At 41.0% G+C, this 19,378-nt stretch overlaps 1 protein-coding gene across 6 annotated transcripts in view; it reads left to right on the top strand.

Annotated features, from left to right (window-relative positions):
- The window catches only part of ACTN1 (actinin alpha 1), a 133,884-nt gene that overhangs the window by 50,674 nt on the left and 63,832 nt on the right, over nt 1–19,378 (top strand). For all 6 annotated transcript variants that reach the window (XM_089521742.1, XM_089521737.1, XM_089521740.1 and 3 more), the window contains exons 2-3: nt 13,842–13,956; nt 17,142–17,261. In XM_089521742.1, coding sequence (XP_089377868.1) covers nt 13,842–13,956; nt 17,142–17,261 — 235 coding nt within the window. The remainder of the gene's footprint in view (nt 1–13,841; nt 13,957–17,141; nt 17,262–19,378) is intronic.

Raw genomic sequence — 19,378 nt, 5'->3', positions numbered from 1 at the left:
AATTAAGGTTTCCAGAAAGTACTGCTTGTGCTAGGAACTCCAACATCCTTTGTGTAAATGGGACTACTTTAATAATAATCATGGATGCAGCACAGATTATTACAGGTAGGTAGGTAGGTAGGTAGGTAGGTAGATAGATCTGGAAAACATAGGCTTGTTTCTACAAGAAAAAACAGATGAAATGTTTTCTGAAGAAAGCGTGATATCAAATTTTCTAATGACCTCTGGTCTATGTATCTCTGTTTCTTAATGTAAAAGATGCAAGAGCAATATTAGGCCTGAACATTTTTGAGTCACTTGATTTCACCAATTATGGCCTCAGTGCCAGCTCTATAAAAGCAGTAGGTTATGAGCTCTCTAAATGTGGCAAATTCCAGAGCAAAAATAGTATATGGCAAAAACTCATCAGATGTTAAGTCGTTGTAGTTGTGTGCCTTCAAATTGTTGCCAACTTATGGTGACCCTAAAATGAACCTATCATAGAGTTTCCGGGGCCTGAGAGTGTGTGACTCACCCAAGGTTATTTAGTGCATTTCCATGGCCGAGCAAACCCTGACCTTCAGAGTCATAGTCCATCTCTCAAACTTCTATACCACACTGGCTCCAAATGATAAGGCATAAGTAAAACCCACAAATTAGAGAACCTCCACTTGTACAATGGAGCTTCTCTCTCCCCCCCCCCCAACTGCTGTCTCTTCTCTGTCATACATTATTTGTGCCTGGTGATCATGCTGACCCACGAATAATTTTCAAAATTGAAAAGGTATATTAAAAAGTCGTGTCAAAACAACTATGGTTTGCAAAGGAGCTGGCAAATCACAGTTTTGCTGGAGAAGAATCATGCTGTCTGCAGTATTAGTCATGTTGTTCTGGTGTTGCTAAGGATACCTTCAGTGCAGTAGCAGGTGTGTGTCTGTGTGTGTGTGAATGAATACTTTTGATGAATCAGAAATCAAAATAGATTCACCCGTTTTTGCAAATCATGCTCCAGTGTTTCAGCAGCACTAAAAGTAATTGGAGGGTGAATAATTCATCGTTGGGCAACAAATGCAATGATAGGGTCATCAATGGAAAAACAAAAGCATCCCAGCCTCATCACATCGGGTCAAATTCTCTATGTTGTGGGATGTATTAAAGTTTATTTGAGAGACATTTTCATTAACCTATGATCATTCTTCCAACGAAAGAGTTGGATTATTATTAATAAATAAAAATGAGGTATTAGAAAACACAAGAATGTAATGTCCCTGAGATTAATCATCAGTTCAAAGCAAGAAAAATGTGATGGAAGTTTAAAATACATTTTGTACAGCCCAATCAGTTTTGTATAGAAATTATAAATAAATTGTTTAAATGATCAAATAAATCAGGGCATTTGTTAGATAGATTCATTTCTATGAAAGAATTAACTAGCAATGGATGGTATTAGGGGAAGAATATTTGAGTCTAAAATCTTAATGTTTTGTTAACCTTGTTTAGTTGATCACATTTTGCAGAGAAACTAAATGATATATCTATCAATAGGTGCCATGTATAGAAATTATTCCTCCTAAATATTTTCTCATTGTTCTAACATATAAGGATGTAGAACAGTTTCAACCCAGATTTTGCTAAGGATTGTCAGAATGTATCTACACTACACAGTTATGGTACTTTGACATCACATTGCTCTGGCTTCATCCTTTGGAATCCTGAACTTTGTACAGTAGTTTGGTGAGACCTATACAGTATTCTGCCAGTAGTAAATCATTAGTACCTAATTAAACTATAAACACCACGATTTCATAGGCTGGAGCCATAACAGTTGCAATGGTGTCAAGCTACTCCGTAGCTGTGTTGTGGAGATAACAGCTCTTGCTGTCTCTGGCGCGTTACAGACGGCCCAGAAGGGGCAGTCTCGCGCCACTGCTGGTTGCTGCGTCCGGGAACCGCAGCATCCAAACTGCTCGGTTCCCGGACGCAGCAAGGAAGGAGTGCGAAAATCGCGCTCCTTCCTCGGCCCTGGAAGAGACGCCATGAGGCGCTAGTCGCGCACTTGTGGTGTCACTTCCGCCGCGTGATGTGCAGACGCAGAGCGTCCGCTATGTCAAAATGGCAGCGGCCATGTGGAACGGCCGCCGCCATTTTGACGTAGTCATTATGCGCGAGGGGCAAGGTGCGTCAGGAAGCGCCGCCCCTCACGCGTGATGACGGCGCCTCATGGGCCCATCTGTAATGCGCCTCTGTTACCTAGGCCTGTTCAGGCAGTCATGAAACTTTCTAGTAAGCCTTATTCTACATATTTGTTTCTGTTGAAATCAATGTAATAAAACTATCCATATGTGAGTTTTCTCCCCAGTCCCTGAAAATCCTTACAATATACATGAAATGTATATGATCAGTTAAAATCAGTTTTGACCAATCAGTGACTGAACACTGTTCCTTTTTGTGATAAGGAAAAGGTGGAAAAACCCAAAGCAGCATGAACATCTCAGATTATCATATATCATGAATTTTAAATAATTTTATGTCAAATCATTGATAGAACGGTTATAATTCTAATTAAATTATTGGGTTCTAGATTGATATGAGCTTCCTTCATCTTTGTTGTGGGTAGGATGTGTAGCTTTGCCCTTTTGAATTTTTGTATAAATGCAGGAAGTTCAGTAACTATTGGCAGTGCAGTGTGCCATCCAGAGCTGCCAAAATGAAGCCTTTCCAGAATATATATAACATTTCAGTGAGTAAAGGGAACTTATCTGGAGGGAGATCACTTGATCTCCAGAGCTCCTGTGTAAACACCAGCTGTCTTGTGAGGTCAGCCAAAAATTGACTGTTCCAGAGTTTGGCTCATAATTGAAAGAAATTTCAGAGGTGTAAACATTAGAGAGTCTGTGGTGTACTGCAGTAAATGCTGGGAGAGCCATTCCTCGCCTTTGGATGTGAAGACACTTTTGTAAGTCATAAATTAATAAAACAGCCATGGAGCCAGACTGGCCTAACCCAACAGACAGACAGGAGAGGCTCCTGCCAAGGAAGTTAAGGAAACATCTCAGAAAATCCACCATTCCCCCTGCCTTGCCAATCAGTCTTCCCCTCCCCAGATTTTACTGATTTTGGATCTTTTTTCCTTCACTCCATGAAAATGAATGGAGAAAACAGTCGCAGTTTCTTTGTATACAGTAAGGAAAGGGGGTTGCACATGCAAACAGGACAATTCCTAGGAAGGAAGCATGATTCCCACCCAGCACTTAAATAAATTACAGTGCTTTTGCTGTGTGTAATTTCCCCCCAGGCCATCAACATATCTTTCAACTGTTTCAAAATGGGAGGGAATCCTTTAAATTTCCTGCAGAATTCATTTGTGACTGGACAACTGTCATACTGCAAAACTGTGTGGCTTCCCCCAGGGACCAGAACAACTCCTCTGTAAAGAGAGGTTGCACTGTTTGGATCTGTTTAGCTTAGAAAATAGATGATTAAAAAGAGTTAAGACACATGTTATAAAATTATGTATAAAATATTGCATAATATGGGGATGGATAGGCCTCTCTCAAAGCCAGTCAGTACTAGAACCAGAAGTGTAGCTACAGGGTGTGTGTGCGCAAAACGGGGACGTTGCCTCCCAAAATAAAGATCCTGACCCTGAATGAAATTTTCTTTCAGTCTCCAAATTTCTAGCATTGCAGAGAATGAGATATACTGATAATCATGTAAATACCCAGAATTCTTCCATTTGCATTCGCTTCATAACTTTGTTTGCTTCTTTTCTTTGGATACCTAAACTGCATTTCTAAATGCACAGTTGAAGTTTCAGATCGCTGCAATGCTAGGAATTTGGAGAAGGAAGAAAATTTCATTGGAGGAGACAGAATTTTTAATGGAGGGAGAGAATGGTCTCATTTTGCCATCCCCCCATCCTTGAATAGAACCCAGAGTTATCCACAGAAACTGAATGGTAAGAGATTCAGGTCAGATAAAGAGGAGTCTTTCACAGAGTGCACAGTTAAACAGTGAAATTCACTATCATAGGCTATAGTGACAGTTGGCAACTTGTGTGTCTTTAAAAGGGATTGGATAAATTCTTGGAGGTCTGATTGGAAAATCAGTGAGGCCTAGTGGTTGGAGTGTTGGACTATGACTCTAGAGATAGGGTTCAATTCCCCACTCAGCCATGGAAATCCACTGGCTGACCTTGGGTAAGTCACACATTCTCAGCCCCAGAATACCCCATTATAGGTTCACCTTCGAGTCACCATAAATTGGAAATTACTTGAAGCCACACAAGAACAACAAAAATTCTTGGAGAATGAAACCATGACTACATAATAATACATAATAATACATAATAATAATACTGTTTTATTTATAGCCCGCTTTTCCAAGGAGATCAAAGCAGGTTACAACAAGAGTACTAAACAATGTACAATTTACAACAGTATCTACATTATAAAATCTCATAACAAATACATCAAATTTTTAAAAACAAGATAAAAATTACAAACATTAAAAACCACAACAATAACTAGCTTAAAAGTGCTAGTGTAAAGGGGAGAGAGCAGATATCACAACGCCTAGGGGAAGGCCTGTTGGAAGAGGAAGGTCTTCAGCTTCTTCCTGAACAGGTCAAGGGAGGTAACCGAGCGGAGCTCACTGGGAAGAGAGTTCCAAAGCTGCGGGGCCGAGTTGGAAAACGCCCTCTGTGCAGTCACGGTGTACTTCGTATCAGGAACCCTCAACAATTGCTTCCCGGCCGATCCTTCAGGGGAAGCGTGACCCCATTCAGGACAGGTGGACAAATATTCATCCCCAGGCCCGGGGAGCCTATCACGAGTACTTCCGTTTTCTCTGGATTCAAGCTGAGTCTGTTTTCCCTCATCCAGCCCATTACTGACTCCAGACAGGCATCTAGAGGAGAGATGCCATCCCTGGTCACTGCATCAGTCGGAGACACAGAGAAACATATTTGGGTGTCATCAGCGTACTGATAACACCGCGCCCCGTGTCTCTGGATGATCTCTCCCAGCGGTTTCATGTAAATGTTAAATAGCATGGGGGACAGAATGGCTCCTTTAGGGACACCAGATGTCAGTGCCCTCTTATCGGAGCACACATCCCCCAGCTCTCACATATCACCTCTAGTATCAGAGATTCAATATGCTTCTGTGTAGAATGACCTAAATACCCTAAAGTCACCAGATCCTGTCTGATCTTAGAAGCCAAGCAGAGTTGATCTGAGTTAGTAATTGGATGGGAACCACCAACAAATACCTAGGTACTCTAGGCTATATTTTAGATGAAGGAACTAGCAAAACCACCTCTGAGTATTCCTTGCCTAAGCAAACCCGATGAAATTCATGGGATTGCCATAAATCGACGTGTGACTTTGAAGGTACACACACACACACACACACACACACACACACCACATACACACATCTTTTGTCGAGTAATTTAAAACAAAAGATATTGTTGTGTTTCCTGGGACAGGGTTGCCCATATGCTATTGATTGCCATTGTCATCGCAACAACTTTCATAATCCCTAGTCATTATTTGTTGGCTGAACATGTTGGCAGTTAGAGTTCTATACATCCAGCAGTGTTTGGGGTGCATCTGCTAAGCTGCATGAGGTACTTTGGACTCACAAGTCCATAAGTTTATATTATTATTCTCCCTATTGCAGATGCCGAATTGAAGATCAAAGAGAGTAGTTTGTATTAAAGGGATTTCCACCAGGCAGTTTTGGCTCACAGTTCATTATCTAATCTATCTCAGTAGAGGAGAGAGGTCCCAGGCTGAAGTATCCCTGCTAGCTAAGATCTGCACTTGCACAAGAAAAAAATTGTGTACAGGACTGTCTCAGTTAATGAAGCAGATGTTTTCCTGGGCTTAACCTCTTTAACAGAAACTTTGGTACCAGAGATAAAAGCATTTCAACATGTTTCAGCAAGTTTTTCATTCAAAATTAATATGATGCACATGTGAAATTAAACAACCAGGTCAGGTAAGCTTTGCATAAGTAAACAAAACATTTTGAACCTTCAAGAGACCACTTGAAAACATCTTCCAAAATGCATTCAGGGATGATTTTTTAAAAATTTGGCAGCCTTCACTTTTATTGCATTGTTTACTGCAGACACATTGCTGCAACCCAGCATTGCAAGTCTATCTTTCACCATCCTCCCAATGCTAATAGAGCAAGATTCTTCCAGCTAGGCAGAAGACAAGAAAAGGGAGAGGCTTGGCTAGGCTGGCCTGCCATAAAAATACTTTGTAAAAAGAAGCTTCTTTGTCAGAGGTATGCCTGTATTGCCACCAACCTGGGCTTATGTTTCTGTCTAACTTCTCTACTTGTATAGTTTACATCTCATTCCTCTAAATCAACAAAATGTTTACAGTACAGGTCGTTCCTTGATTATAAAAATGTTTTATGCATATGGTGGCCTATACTGAATGATACAGTGTTTGGGCTAATAGATGAAAGGAACTGTCACGGTGGACAAGATATTAAGGAGCTGAAGAGGGAGCTGAAAGAATATTTGTAAAGGTCACTGGAATGTCATTTTTATAGTTAAGCTAACCAGCCAACGGCCTATTTGGCTTTTTAAGATATCTGGGATTTTTATGACTGTGATGTTGACATTTAGGTTGCAAAAATTGCTGAAGGGCTCAAGTGAATTAAAACTGTATTTATTCACACACACATACACACGGCTATGGTTATTTAGCCCTTTAGTGCATTTGCACTGGTGGTACTTCTTAATTTGTTACTTAATGAAAAATTACTGAAGTTTTTGTAATACAAAGTAATGGTGAAACTTCCTAAGCCACAGAAATGTAATGCATCTTCTAATATTTAGTGGGAAGGCTAGTTCTAATGAAGTTAAAAACAAATAAGGGTAGAACTATGCATGTTAAGAAATAGGGGATTGTTACCCCTAGCCCTCTCTGCCATGTGTAGAGTGGTGCAACTTACCCTGTCTTAATGTCATCTTCGGTTGCAGGCACACAGTGCTGTAGATATAGGGACACCTAAATGTAATTCCAAAAAAACTCTAAATCATTTATAATTGCAGCAAACAGAGATGATGGGACAAACTCCATTAACAAAAAGTTTTTCAGTTTAACATGTTATGTTGAGAATGATTATATTAACTTATTGTAGGTTCCAAAATACAATGGACTGCAGGCTGTGATGGGCATGCCTTCAACAGACATTCTGTTCCAGGCATTTGATTATGGTGTGGTATCTTCCATGGTGTTTTGTTTCATTTTTACACTACCTTACAGCTGGTTGGCTGTCAGTGATGAGGTTGTGTGGAGGTGGACTGAAGTGTTGGATTTCTGTGTCAAGAGAAACAGACACATAAAGACAATGCAACTGAAACCACCATTCCACATTACTAATACTAATTGTGTTGGTGAAAATTCATTGGATATTGTGGGAATATGGGGGGGGGTGTGTGTGTAAAATGATAACACGGTGGGACCAGGAAGCAGCTGAAGGCCTTTTGCTACAAAGGCACAATGATGTTTTTCATGGTGCTTGTTTTAGCTATGCCAAGAGCTGTGCCTGTGCCTGAGAAAGGCTGTTGGGTACATGATGGCATCTTGGTATAGATTCATTGACTCCCCAACCTGGGTACTGGATGAATGTTTTTTTCTTGAGCTTCAGCCTCATGGATCTTTTTCTTTATTTGTTATCTTTGACCTGGAACAGACGGGCCTTTGAGGCGCCCTCATCACGTGCAAGGGCTGTCTGGTGGGCGGAGTGCCCACACGCCCGGCAGCCCTCACATGTGACGAGGGCGCCACAGCTGCAGCGCGCCCATCAGACGCGGTGCGTACTGGTGACATCGCAGCTACACTGCCTCCAAATGGGGAAGCGGAGTTGCAACGTCACCGCGGCGTTGCTGGCGCTTTAGGGTGTGGAGGTGCAACGCAAAAAAGGAGCTGCTTCCCAGTGCTCCATTTTTGCTCCACAGGAGTGCCGTACAATTTGGTTGCTGCAGTGCTCCTGCAGACGCACCTCTTTATTATTATTATTATTATTATTATTATTATTAACCTTTATTTATATAGCGCTGTAAATTTACACAGCGCTGTACATACAATCTTTTAGTTAGACAGTTCCCTGCCCTCAGGCTTACAATCTAAGAAGACACGACACAAAAGGAGAAGGGAGTGGTAGTGGGGAATGGGATCAGGTCGAGCAGTTCTTCTCCACCTCCGAGGCCTGGACCAAGGCAGATAGACTGGAGGAAGGGCTTGGTTTCTTAATGGATGGTTAAAAGGAGGCTTCCTGGGTCAGAGAGGGGCTCGCCTCTGGGAACACTTCTCTAAACAATATAGTCTTTAACTCAGTTTTGAAACTGGGTAGAGAAGTGATGAGGTGTGCATGTGGGGGAAGAAGGTTCCAGGAGTAAGGGGCAGCAAGCGAGAAGGGATGAATTCGGGAGGGGGCAGTGGTAGTCCTACACTGTGACAGGAGACCTTGACTACAAGAGCGGAGGGTTCGAGTAGGAATGTAAGGAGAAAGAAGGTCAGATAAGTAAGGAGGGGCCAATCCATGGAGGGCTTTGAAAGTCAATAACAAAAACTTGTAGCGGATGCAGAAGGGGAAGGGGAGCCAATGAAGGGAGGAGAAAAGAGGAGAAACATGGTCAAAGCAGCGAGCGGATGTGACAATACGGGCAGCTGAATACTGGACAGAGATTAAAGGATGGAGGTGTGAAAGAGGAAGCCCTGTTAGAAGGAGGTTACAATAATCTAGTTGCGAAACCACTAGGGCATGGACCAGAGTCTTGGCAGTAGAGGCTGGGAGGAATGGACGGATCTTGGCAATGTTGTGGAGAAAGAATCTACAGGCCTTGGCGGTGGCCTGGATCTGGGGAATAAATGACAGAGAAGAGTAAAAAATGAAGCCAAGACTGTGGGCTTGATGAATAGAAGTGTCGTCGACAGAAACAGAAAAGGAATAGTGAAGGGTGGGTTTAGGTGGAAAGACAAGAAGCTCAGTCTTAGACATGTTGAGCTTCAAGCGCCGAAGCCGCATCCACTGAGAGATGGCAGTCAGACAAGAAGAAACTTGCTGTTCACCTCTTTCTGGTGGTTTGTACCCTGCCTTTGTGTATCATTTCTGATACCTTTGCACACTAGGCATTTAAAGAAAATTGTGACACACTCTACTACTTTTTTCATTTCCAACAGTCAAAGTTTTTCTGCTCAGGTATGCCATAATACCTGCTAATAGGTTTTGAAATGGTATTTGGTTCGTAAGTATGAAAGCTTGCAGAAACATACCAAGAGCAGTCTCCTAAGATGGTTCTGATTGTGAGTTGTCGGGCCTTAGGAGGCACTTGCTTTGTACTTGGGGCTCTGGATGAACTTTTTAAGAGCAGATGGAATGAAGCATAGTTGAGGAGCCCATTTTGCAACTGCAATTCATTTCCTTTATTCTGAAGCCTGAGAGAGAGAAGCACTTGCTTCAAAAGAACAATGTTCTACAGCAGGATGCAGTGAAGTCAGATGAATTGGCGGCAGGGATCTGTGGTAGCAATCTGGTTGTCATAGTGGAGGCATTGGTTGAATAGCTTGTATCTCATTCCAAATTGATATCCTGAAAGGAGGCATTAGATATAGGCGAGGTACTTGGGACACATAGCAACAACGATAAAAAACTGATCAAAAGGACAAGAGGGCATTGTTGTAGAATTTTGTCCCACCTGTCATGGACTGCCCTGGGCCTGACTTAGAGACACAGTCAGAGGACTCAGACTCTAAAGACATGGAGGAAGCTGAGACAGGGGCAGATCTGGGGCACGCTGAGGAAGCTGCAGAGGGAAAAACAGAATCTATGGACTCTAGCTTGCAGGTGCTAAGACCTGTGGAGCAAAGACAGGTCAAGAGGAGAGCTAATAGGTTTCAGCTGAGAGAAGCAGAGGCCTTTTAAAAGACCTCCAGCTGCAGAGGTTTTTTACACCTCACAACCAGTCTTGCAGCCTTGTTGTTCCTTGCTCTTTGATTCATGACTGGTTATCTGACCCCTGGGCTTGCCTTGTGACTATGCTCTTGCCTCTGCTCTTTGCTCTGACTGACTGACTGACTGATATTTTGTGACCTTTGGACTGGACTCTGGACTATTCCTTTGCATATTCCCCTGCTGTACTGCCCTCAGTACAGGTAAGCAGGACACCACCAACTTCTCAATTTTTAAAAAATTTTGTAGCAAGTTCACTTAGGTCCTATGCAGACTGGCCTGAAAGGCTGGTTTATGGGCGGAGTTGGGCTACAGCATCCTGAAGATGTATGCCCTGACTCTGCCCCCAGGGCACCATGATGCTGTGCGCCACTCCATACGGCGCGCGACATCATGGTGCACTTCCAGTGCTGCATCCAGATGATGCAGTGCTGAAGGGGCACCATACAGCTGCGCTGCCACAGCTATGGTACCCTTTGGGGGATGCAAAAAGAAGCTGCTTTTTGCACCTTCCAAAGGCATGATCGGGGCCGCGGGGTGAGGTTGCTGCGGCCCCCAATCCAGCCAGGAAAGCGGTGGCGTCCCGCTGCCCCTTAGGGGAGGTCTCTAGAGCTCCTAAAACAGCAACAGAGTATTGTAGTACCTTAAAAACTGAATTTGCAAGCTTTTACAATTGCAGTTTTATGTGACCTAATGACTGGCAGTCTCATTAAGTGTTAGCTATGGAACTGCCAGGAAGCTATTGATTTAGTAGACTTGGGGCATGAAGACAGGTCCTATTATGGATCAGAAACAGGTTAAAGAAGAGTAGAATATAAAAATAAATAGTTCAAACAACTGGGAGAAATAAACGATAGAATCTTCTGAGTCTCTGTATTAGATATGGACCCTTTCTCTTTGTTCATAAATGGTCTGGAGCCAGAGGTAATCAGCAAGATGTTCAGGTTTGCAACTGACACCAAATTGTTCAAGATAGTACAATATAACCTTTCCAAGATTATTGGACCACAAAGTGGCAAATGCAGTTCACTCTAAATGCAGTGACTGCATGTAGGAGCAATAAATAAATAAATGAAATAAAAATAAGTCCTAAATTATATACTGAGAGATTCTGAATTCATGATGAGTGTAGTGATTTTTGCCTTATAATTTGATACTACTGAGGTTTTTAGATTCACCCTTCCATGTAAAGGTGTAAATAAATAATTTTTCAGTATAGATATATACCTGCTGAAGGGGAAATTGGTTCTACAAAGGCTGTGTCAAGCTCAGAGACCAAAGAGCAAACTAAGTGGCTCATGCTTGCACATTTAATTTTCCATTGTCTAGCCTCATTTTCCTAATTCTGACCACAGTGGTGAAAACATCAGCTTTATTTGTGCCCTGTGGTTAGATGGCAGTGTTTTGCGATAACTACATCTAATCCTCAGTATCAGCAGGTGTGGCAAACTTGTGTTTCCTGTTTTGGAAGAGGAAATGCTAGGTTTCAATTACATGACTTCATCTCAGACCTCCTGGTACACTCTCAAATGAGTGGCACTCACTGGCACAAAACTCTAATTTTAGTCCTTATTCAGCTTTCTCCTAATTAAGAGCCAGCTAATGAGTTGCTACGTTAATCTCATGGTACTTTCTCTCTTTTTAAAAGCTGCACTGGCTAGACATATGTGCACCTCCACCCCATGGAGCATGACTCTGCCCCTAAGTGTTTTGTAAAGCATTATCTCAATGAAATCTTGACTTGGTGATGAACTTCAGATTGATGGCTTTTCTCCAGTGCAGCATATTTCTGTTATTTATAGCAACTATGTGGCATCATTCCTCCTCTTCCCTCTGCTTGGAAAGAACTGCTTTTTGCTTTGAGACAACTATTATGCTTACTCAAATGATGGCTAGTGGCTTATGAGGTTGTGGGTAAGAACCTTTTCACACAAGTCCCTTGGGCTGCTAAAGAAGCAAAGTTTATATCATTGCCATGCTAGTGGGAGTGTAATGTTGTCTTTCACATTTCAATTTTGGTCCTGTGATTGTAGCAAACATTGTAGCAATTGTACTATGGCTTTCCCATACAGGGAACAGTTTTGGATGGTGACCAATACCTCCATTGCATACTTCCCCATCCTTCATCCTTATTTGACTGTTTTTTAAGAGGCTGTCATCCTCTTTTCCCACACCACATTTCCTGCTTTTTGTTCATTTTTCCAGTGCTGTAACTGCTCTAATGTGACATTCCTTCAACACACACCAATGCTAGATGATGCACTTACATTTGTGTCCTGCTTATAGGCTTCCAATTGACAGCTGAATGCCTACTGTGTCAGCAGAATGCTGGACTAGCGAGACAAATGCTGGCGAAACGTCAGGAAGAAACTCTACTAGAACATGGCCACACAGCCCGAAAAACCCACAAAAAACTATAGCTAGACCTTTGGTTTGAGGCAGGATAGCTCTTGTTACATTCTTAGGCCTCAGAAGCTTATTCCCCCCTCTTTGTGTTCCATGCATTCCAGGAGGACACCCTACAGTCTGATAGTTACTAATATAATCAGTGCTTGGAAAAAACACTTTTGGGAATACAGTTCCCAGAAACCCCCCCCCCCCAAACCCAGTTGGGTTGTTCTGTGAGTTGTTATCCAAAAAAGATCACTCTTCCAAGCTGTGATTATATTAGATGAAGGGATTAAGGAGCAGGCCTACATTCATCTTGGCATTTGAAAAAGGGGCAAGGTTGAAAGAAGAGAATGAACCTTTGAGATCCACACCTCTTGGAATAAAAGCAGAATTGACACTGTCTTATTGTTTCCCTTCTATTCAGCTACTGGAAGTACAATACATAACATCAGAAGAACCATGCTGGTTAAGAAAGAGCCAAAGTACAGTTTAGTGAAAGATTATGTTTCCATACTGGTCAGTCTGTGGTTGCAGGACATGAGGAAAATGTGAGGACTATGCCAATCTACTTGTCTTACCTGTCAACTGACTTACTTTGACAAGCATCCGTTAAACTGGAAGTAATATCCAGGTTGACTTTCCTTTATCTGTGATTCTGAAATCCAGAATACTCCAAAATCCAGAACTGCCCACATGGCTGGCTGAGATGGTTACACCACTGTTTTCTGATGGTTTTATGTACACAAACTTTGTTTCATGTCCATAATTACACACACACACACACACTCAGGATATGTGTATAAGGTGTATATAAAACATAAATAAATTTCTTGTTTAAACCTGGGTCCCATCTCCAAAATAACCTATTATGTATATGCAAATATTCCAAAAACTAAAACACTTCTAGTTCCAAGCATTTTGAATAAGGGTGACTCAACCTGTATAGTCATCATGACTAGCTGTCATTTATATTAATATCTTCCATGAATATGCCCAACTTCTGTTTAAAGCTCTCCAAGTTGGCGGCTGTCACTAAATCTTGTGGTGTAGCCATAAGAGATTTACTTGCATCAAGGTTGGGCCACCCTAATTTAAAAGAACCCTGCCTTTTCTCTGGAAGCAGTAAAACCTTTCAATGATAAGTCTGCTTTTACAGTAAATAAAGGGCCCTTTTTATGCCAGTATTGCAGCATTTGAATCTATGACTTACATTCAGGCTGAATGGTAAATTGGCAAATTTTCTTCTTTACTTGTATAGTTCATGTAATTGGAGTCTTTTAAAAAAAAAAAGGTCTGAGGCTCTTGTCTGTATGACTTTTCTGCCCTGTAAAAGTGGTACATGAAGAACTGATGAATCTAATCATACTTTAACACTAATTCAGTACATCACAGCATTCTTGCTTTTAAAATGTTACAGATTTATTTTCAGTAGCTCTGTACGTTCTCATAGAAGACAAATTCACTCATGTTCTCCCTTTTGTTTCTTTCCAGACGTTTACAGCCTGGTGCAATTCTCACCTTCGGAAGGCAGGCACACAGATTGAGAACATAGAAGAAGATTTCAGGGATGGCCTTAAACTTATGTTGCTTCTTGAAGTCATATCAGGTAAGACAGTCATTGTCCAATGCTTAAACAGTTAAGGGTTTCACAGACTTTTTCATTCATTTATTCATTTCCCTTCCCCACATCCTGGAATCTCAAGGTGGCGTGCAACCATTTAAAAATTTGAAGTGATGAAAATAATTCAGAATATAACAATTGGAAGGGATCACTAGGGCCATCTAGCCCCCTGCCATTCAAGAGTACACAGTTTAAGCACTCCTGAGAGACAGCCATCTAGTCTCTGTTTAACGACCTCCAAAAAGGGAGAATCCACCACACTCCAAAGCAGTTTATTCTACTATTGAACAGCTTTTGTTGTCAAGAAGTTCTTCCCAATGTTTGGGTCACATCTCTTTTCTTGTAATTTGAATCCATTGGTTTATGTTCTGGTCCCTAGAACAGCAGAAAACTAGCTTGCTAAACATCTACATGATATCCCTCCAAATATTTAAGGATGGCTACCATGCTGTCTCTCAGTCTTCTCCAAGCTAAACATACTCGGCTCCCCTGGCTGCTCTTCATAGGACTTGATTTCTAGGCCCTTTACCATCTTGGTCACTCTCCCCTGGGAAACTTTAAACAGATGGAAAGTATATTGAACAGTTTGAAAGGTTAGAACATTTTAAAACCACACTCATGCATATTGTGGAAGAAATCAATTAGATCTGCTTGTGCATATGCTGAAGTACCAATAGTTCAGGCAAATTTGCCTAATGATAATGAAACAGATTCAAAGATATCATCTTTGCTAACAGCATTCTTCATGCAGGGTGTGGGTTGAAATTTGTAAGGAAAAATAACTTCAAAAGTTAAAAAGGTGGGAGACTGCTGCCACCCCGCGCTCTTAAAAGAAGAATAGAGCACTCAGAAAAGTTGTGTCTTTCCATATTGCACCTGGTGTGCCAGCTGTGCTTAGCCAAAGCAAGCAAGCAAGAAGACAAGAATTAAGCTGGCACCTCCCCCAGCTAATTTTCTTACATAGTCATTCTCCTCACCACATTTTGCTGTATAGTCAAGGGGGGTTCTCACGTGTGCACTCTGTATATGTATTTTAATAATAATAATAATAATAATAATAATAATAATAATAGTTTTTATTTATATATCTCCCACCTCTCCCTGCGGATCAAGGTGGGAGTACAACAGTAAATTTAAAATTACAGTTCAATTAAAATGCATTTATATAACATATAGCCTGTTGAGCTTCAAAACCAAAATGTCTTGGGAAAACAGAGGATATCCCTCATTCCCATGCTGAATCAAACAGTTTAGAGTTCCAGATGCCTCAAAATTTGGAAGCCAGGTACTGAGCAGGCTGTGCCCTGTGGCTTGCTTGGATGTTTGCCACATACTAGCTGAGCGCCACACATTATTTATTTTTGTCTTGTTTATCTTGTTAGTGAAGCACTTGCTCATACATACAGGAAAGAGACAAAAGCTGAGGGGAAACAGTGCACAGACCATGATAGGAAGGGAGGATGTGTAGTTACTCCATATGACTAAAAGAGCTGATGTCTAGTGGCTTCAGCTTAACGGGTTCTGGCACGCACCTGCCCAGTGCATCCTCTTTTGTGTTGAATTCTTGCCTCTCACACTCCATCTGTGTGTGTGCTTCCCAGAGCTTGTGAAAATTACTTTTTTTGGACTACAGCACTCAGAATGCCGCAACCAACAAGGCTACTGGAAGTTGTAACCTAAGAAAGTATCTTTTCCAAGCTCTATTTTCTACTGAAATCACTTTCAGTGTTTATATGCTAAATACAGCAAGCATACTTCACAACCTCCCTTGCAGCATGTTTGGCACAATGATATATTAAACCTGCAAGTAGTGCAGTGGTACTCTTGATCTCTTCAAAGCTATACTTTGTCTCTTTCATTCTTGTAGAAGAAGCAGACTGGATATCCCTTCTTTTCTGCTTAGCAATATGGGGTCATGCACATTACCCTTGGCATGTGTCCGTAATCCCTTTTGAAAGTGTAGGACAAGCACCCACTTTGTTGTGGCATCGTCTGGTATAAAGTGCCATGATCACAGAAGGAGAGTCAATAGAATCTTGTTAGAAGTAAATGGGGCTGTTGTTCTGTCTCTCTCAACTTCAGTTCTAGTTGCTTTTGACAGCAGTTCAAAGTAAATGCTAACTATAAAGTCTGGGCAGAGAGTGTTTTGAATTGAAAGGAGAGGGAATGGAAGGAGAGCAAGAACAACGGTGATCGCAAGTCCCTTGCAACACAAGCAGACCCAATGTATTAGTCATCTCCCTAATTCCAAACAAAGTCCTCATACCAGTCTATAGCATTTTTGCTGAGAGTCATCCTGAGATACAGTCTTATGTATTTAAAGCAGTACATGGAAAAAGACAAGAGAGATAGAGCTTGGGTCCCTTACTGGGATAAAAGTCAGATATTGGGATAAAAATGGGAGCTAAAGGTAGAAGTAGGTGGTAGAGATAGTGATAGATCACATGGTATAGTAGCTTGAGTATTGGACTAGGACTCTTGGAGACTAGAGTTTGAATCCTTGTGCAGCCACGAGATCCCACTGAATGATTTTGGCAAGTTGCACTTACTCAGCCTGGGTGGAAGGGAAAGGTTTGCCATAAGTCAGAATTAACATGAAGGCACACAACAACAGCAAATAAATATAGATGAATGGCAAACAGAAAGTCATGTGGGAAGCAGGCCTTCAGTATCATAGTGCACCACTGTTAACCTCATATTCAGGCATACAAGGGTTTTAGAAGCAATTTCAACATTTTAGAGAGAAAAAGGATACTGAGGCAAAGTTAGGGTTAATCTTAGAAAGCCCATGATACAATGTCTTGGAATAGCGCCACTTCAGACTACAACTGTGGGGTTGTGTACTTAAATTCTCTAGGTCAGAAAGGCCTCACTTGTGGAAAGCTACCATGTCAAGATGAATGTTTTAGCCTTGAGGTGCAAGATGACTGTGTACAGGGATTTTTTTTTCCACAGAGGGAAGTAGTCAAATTTGATTTCTAAAATGGTGCAATCTCAGGAATGCCTAAACATTCAAATGTGAATAAATCCTTGTAGACTGCAGTTGTGGTTTTGAAAGATTAACGAAACATGCTCGAGTATCTCTTCTTTGTGTTGAATATAATTCTTTTACTGAGAGGAAATGAAGCTCATTGAAAAAGTGACACATTTTCTATTTTCTCTTTTATTAGGTGAACGTTTGGCCAAACCAGAAAGAGGCAAAATGAGAGTGCACAAAATTTCAAATGTGAACAAAGCATTAGATTTCATTGCTAGCAAAGGAGTCAAGTTGGTATCCATTGGAGCAGAAGGTAAGCAACAATTGACTCCTCTGAAAACATGGGGATGGATGGCACAGTTACTATTGCAATTATTGATTGCTTTTCTCATTACAAGGCAATGATTGTAATTGTAGCAATTTTTGTAGAATCTGGTCTCTTGCACAATTCTGCATACATCCTGAGCAAGCATCATTTTTGAGTCTTCTCAGTTGGCATGTTGGCAATAGAGTGTGAATATATTGAGTCTGTGAGTGTGAGTTCCACTGTACTTTCTTATCATACAGTTTCAACCAAATTCCCGAATGCTATGTGTAATAAAAGTGTGCCAATACAGTACATTACTTGTAAATATTCTCTCTGGTTTCCCTATGTGACACATGAGGACTTGCAGAAGTTTTGGGCTGACTGGAACTTATCTTTTTACGTTTCAGACAGACATGTTATCTCCTTACTTCTTCTAATGTTTTACCACCCTTCCTGGATATTTTTTATTCTGCCTGACTTATTCTGGAGTTGTGGGACACTGAAAAGGGAGAATTTCCCATGCCTCTGTCTGTTTTTTTAAAAAGCAATTGCTCACATTATACTATGACCCACTAATTTAAACACATGGTAAATCAAAGCTGCATTCTTGCCTCTGAAGCTTGGTGTGTGTATATTTCCTACCTGAATTTGAGCTTTGGAAAGCCACTGGAAATGTCTCTGTAGGTATATATATATCAAGTGGCTTTCCAAAAATTAAACTCAAGTAGGAATAATATGTGTGTCTATAAACACTTGTAAGTGTAGCATGTTGCAGGGGGCCCAGAGTATAGAAATTGTTGTTGTTTTGGGCTTTTGTGTCATTTCTAACTTATGGCAACTCTAAACTATCACAAGAGTGTTTGATGTTGCCTTCCTCTGAGGCTGAGAGAATGTGACTTGCCCGAGATCACTCACTGGGTTTCCATGGCCGAATGGGAATTCAAACCCTGGTTGGCCAGAATCCTAGTCCAATGCTCGAACTACTATATTACATTGGCTGTTATATAGGAATAGGGAATACATGAAATATAGTCACAGTTAGTGATTTCTGCTACAGTGGAATAGTGATTCCACTCTGGGCTTTAATTCAGAATTTAAAGATACTATCCAAAGTTCTGAACCCTATCTCCAAAATAGTTTATTTAAAACTAAAGCCCAGAGGATATTCACCATACCACTGGCATGGAAACCACAATCTAACAACTGATAGAAGATAAAATAGAGATTTGGTTATTTATTTGGAATGAGGTTGGAAGCAGCTGACTAGAAATAACAAGTTCCTTGTGATTAACCCCCACTACTGCAAGAAGATTATAACAGTGTCTTATTACAGTTGTAACTTGACAAAGAAAGTGCAGCCCTTATACAGCAAAGTTGTTGACATTTTACTTATACTGTATTTATAGTTATGGGGATGTAACCTCACAGTATCGTCCAAGTACTGGCTCATGTTGTGGGCACACCTAGAGCTGCCATTTTGTGCTGTTTTGTGATGTGCCATTGAGATGGATTGGAGGAGAGTGCACTTTGTACCAACAGGATGTAGCATTCAGATCCCCCCCCCCCCCCCCGAAAAGAAGTTAAAATTAACAATTTTGGAGACTTTCAAAAAATGAGAAAGCAAAACATCACTGTTGGTTTTTTTTAAAAGTTTATCCATAATGGCAACTAACTGGTTTGGGGACAAGCAGGTACTTGGAACTATAACTGTGACTGATTATAGAAGCAAATTACCGAGCTCTGGTTGTACACAGTTTCTTAATATCCACATGAGATGGGATGAGGATAAAGGTTTTAACCAGGTTGATATGTCTCATTAATATGAGCTCTTTCCTCCCCTGTATAAAAGAATGAATCTCAAACAGCCTCTGTCAACAGATGAGTAAACATAGGCATAGTGTGGGGATTTCAGCTCCACCTTATTCTAGACATTTTATTTTGTAGCAAGATTGAATCATAACTCTGAAATGGATCTCTGGACTTGACTGATAGCTCTTTGGTCACAATGACTGTACTATGAAAAGGATTATAAACTTTTCCAGTCTATAAATTTTAAAGGACTTAAATTAAGACTTCAGAAAGCTGTCACTGCCATAAGCTAGAAAATAAAAATCAATGAGGCA

This window comes from Sceloporus occidentalis, unplaced genomic scaffold, assembly GCF_023333645.1.
Source record: "Sceloporus occidentalis isolate IW3139 unplaced genomic scaffold, rSceOcc1.0.p SCAF_4, whole genome shotgun sequence".
NCBI classification, from domain to species: domain Eukaryota; kingdom Metazoa; phylum Chordata; class Lepidosauria; order Squamata; family Phrynosomatidae; genus Sceloporus; species Sceloporus occidentalis.
The sequence above is the reverse complement of the archived record's forward strand: the minus strand, read 5'-3'. Positions and strand labels throughout refer to the sequence as shown.